This window comes from Rutidosis leptorrhynchoides, chromosome 2 (genome assembly GCF_046630445.1).
Source record: "Rutidosis leptorrhynchoides isolate AG116_Rl617_1_P2 chromosome 2, CSIRO_AGI_Rlap_v1, whole genome shotgun sequence".
Taxonomy (NCBI): Eukaryota; Viridiplantae; Streptophyta; class Magnoliopsida; order Asterales; family Asteraceae; genus Rutidosis; species Rutidosis leptorrhynchoides.
This window is the reverse complement of record NC_092334.1, coordinates 4494009-4496154: the sequence shown is the minus strand read 5'-3', so window position 1 is coordinate 4496154 and position 2146 is coordinate 4494009. Positions and strand designations below refer to the sequence as shown.

Genomic DNA, 2146 nt, shown 5'->3' with positions numbered 1-2146 from the left:
AATAACCATTTTCATAAAAAATCTTAACTATACTCCACTCAAATATTCAACGGGTCATATCTTTTCGCTCGCAACGAGTTAAATTTTCCCGACACCATCGTTAAACTCGAAATAATTTTAGGAACACAATGTCACTAACTATACGCAAAACGGACGTTTTTTTAAAAAACGCTAAATATTTGAGGTACTTTTCATACACGTTGATTTTGCGTTAAATCTTTAAAAGTCGACAATTCCATAGCGAAATGCGGAGATACACATATATTGTTAATTTAAAATAACATTTAAATCTTTCACGGATTATACCTTTTAGTTCGACTGGAGTTACGCTTCAACGACATCATCGTTAGCCACGAAATAATTTTACAAACTAAACGCAATAAAATACATTGAAAACAGAACTCCCGGTGCGAAGCGAGGGTTCGTAAACTAGTTATAACTAAAATGTAATAATAATAAATATAATCATCAATCATAATTTTAATCATAATTATAATTATAAATTATAATCATTAATAAAATCATAATCATAATCTTAATTATTAATTATTAATTATATAAATTATAACTAACATGTAGTAAAACTAAAATATAATATATTGGAAGATTTTAATTTTATTTATTTAACCCTATTTAATACATCATATACTTGTTATTACTTTTTTTTTATATATAGTAGTTTATTTTATTTATTTAATATTATTTAATACAACATACTTAATTTTTTAGAACTCAATTACTATATATATATATATATATATATATATATATATATATATATATATATATATATATATATATATATATATATATATATATATATATATATATATAGAAAATGTATACTATTCATACATGTTAGAAAATCAGAAGAAGGAAACATTAAATTTAATAATTATTCAACATGATTATGATCAACGAAAACACCACAAGGTATAAATTAAATGAATAAAATTGAGTGAATATGTGATGGAATGTTACATTATTCTATAAATATCTACTATGTCTATTGACTTTGATCATTTGCTAGTCGTTGACCACTCAGAAACATAATCGAGTTTCCTATTAGCAAATTGTTCAACAGTTTTTCTTGCAATAGGTAACCACAATCTTCTTAATCTTTCATCCTCAACCCTAACTTCACCTTCAAGAAATCTTGGGTGAACCGTAATCTCCGATACCGATCTTCTCCCCCCAAATTCAACGGCTTCATCTTCGGTCTCCCGATCACCACCCTCGATTTCTAAACTCAAATGATTATCAAAGCGATCACTTGACACACAAGTAATCATCTCGGATTTTAAAAAGAGAAGATCAGATGAGTTCACATTGCTCCATCTTGTCTTCAACATCATCGGATCATGATCATCACATATCATGATCCGATGATTGAATTTATGAAAGTTTAATTCATCTTGATCATTTTCGATGTATGTTCCAAATCTTGAAGAGCCTTCTCTTTCTATAAATAGCCCAAGATTCGAAGATTCGGATACATTAAACCTCAAAGAATTCGAATGCATAAAAAGGGCAATATCTTCCTTTACAACTTCAAACCTACAAAGTGGACAACTAGTGTGTTTCTCAAGCCATTGATCAATACAATCGATGTGAAAAACGTGCTTACATTTGGGTAAAAGTCGAAGAACTTCCACATCTTCAAATGTGGACAAACAAACCGAACATTCTAACCCTTGTTTCCATCCTTTTAGAGTCGAGAACTTGAAGAAGGGAAGTGATTCAATGATTGCTTTATCGATTCCTGATAATCTTGATCTTGTTCGAGAAAGGTTACCAAGGTTTTCTTCATGATGAAAAGAAGTTGATATATGACAAAATTTTGCATAGATTAAAGCTACAAATGTTAACGAAAACACGATGGAGAGAGCTCCAATGACGATGGCTAAACTAGGTTCAAATTTAGTGACGGAATCAGATGATTTATTGAAATAACTTGAATCATTTTCGTTTTGTGAAAGTGTTGAAGTTGGAAGAATGGTGAGAAACGTTACGATACAAATGAGTGTTTTTTGTCGGTTTGCCGGAATTAAGATGAATTCCGGCGAGTGAGTTGAGGGAGAATTCATGGTATGTACGGTTTAGATGAAAGAAAAGTTGACATTTGTTGAGTTTTTGATTCATTGAA

At 29.6% G+C, this 2146-nt stretch overlaps 1 protein-coding gene across 1 annotated transcript; it reads right to left on the bottom strand.

Annotated features, from left to right (window-relative positions):
- Nucleotides 1-975: 975 nt before the first annotated feature.
- On the bottom strand, nucleotides 976-2146 carry LOC139890501 (E3 ubiquitin-protein ligase ATL42-like). The gene has a single exon (XM_071873376.1). The coding sequence runs from the start codon at nucleotides 2085-2087 to the stop codon at nucleotides 1020-1022; it is 1068 nt and encodes a 355-aa protein (XP_071729477.1). The 5' UTR covers nucleotides 2088-2146; the 3' UTR covers nucleotides 976-1019.

Excerpts from the sequence above, each read along its gene's own strand:
- LOC139890501 (XM_071873376.1), bottom strand. The coding sequence starts at position 2,087 with ATGAATTCTCCCTCAACTCACTCGCCGGAATTCATCTTAATTCCGGCA.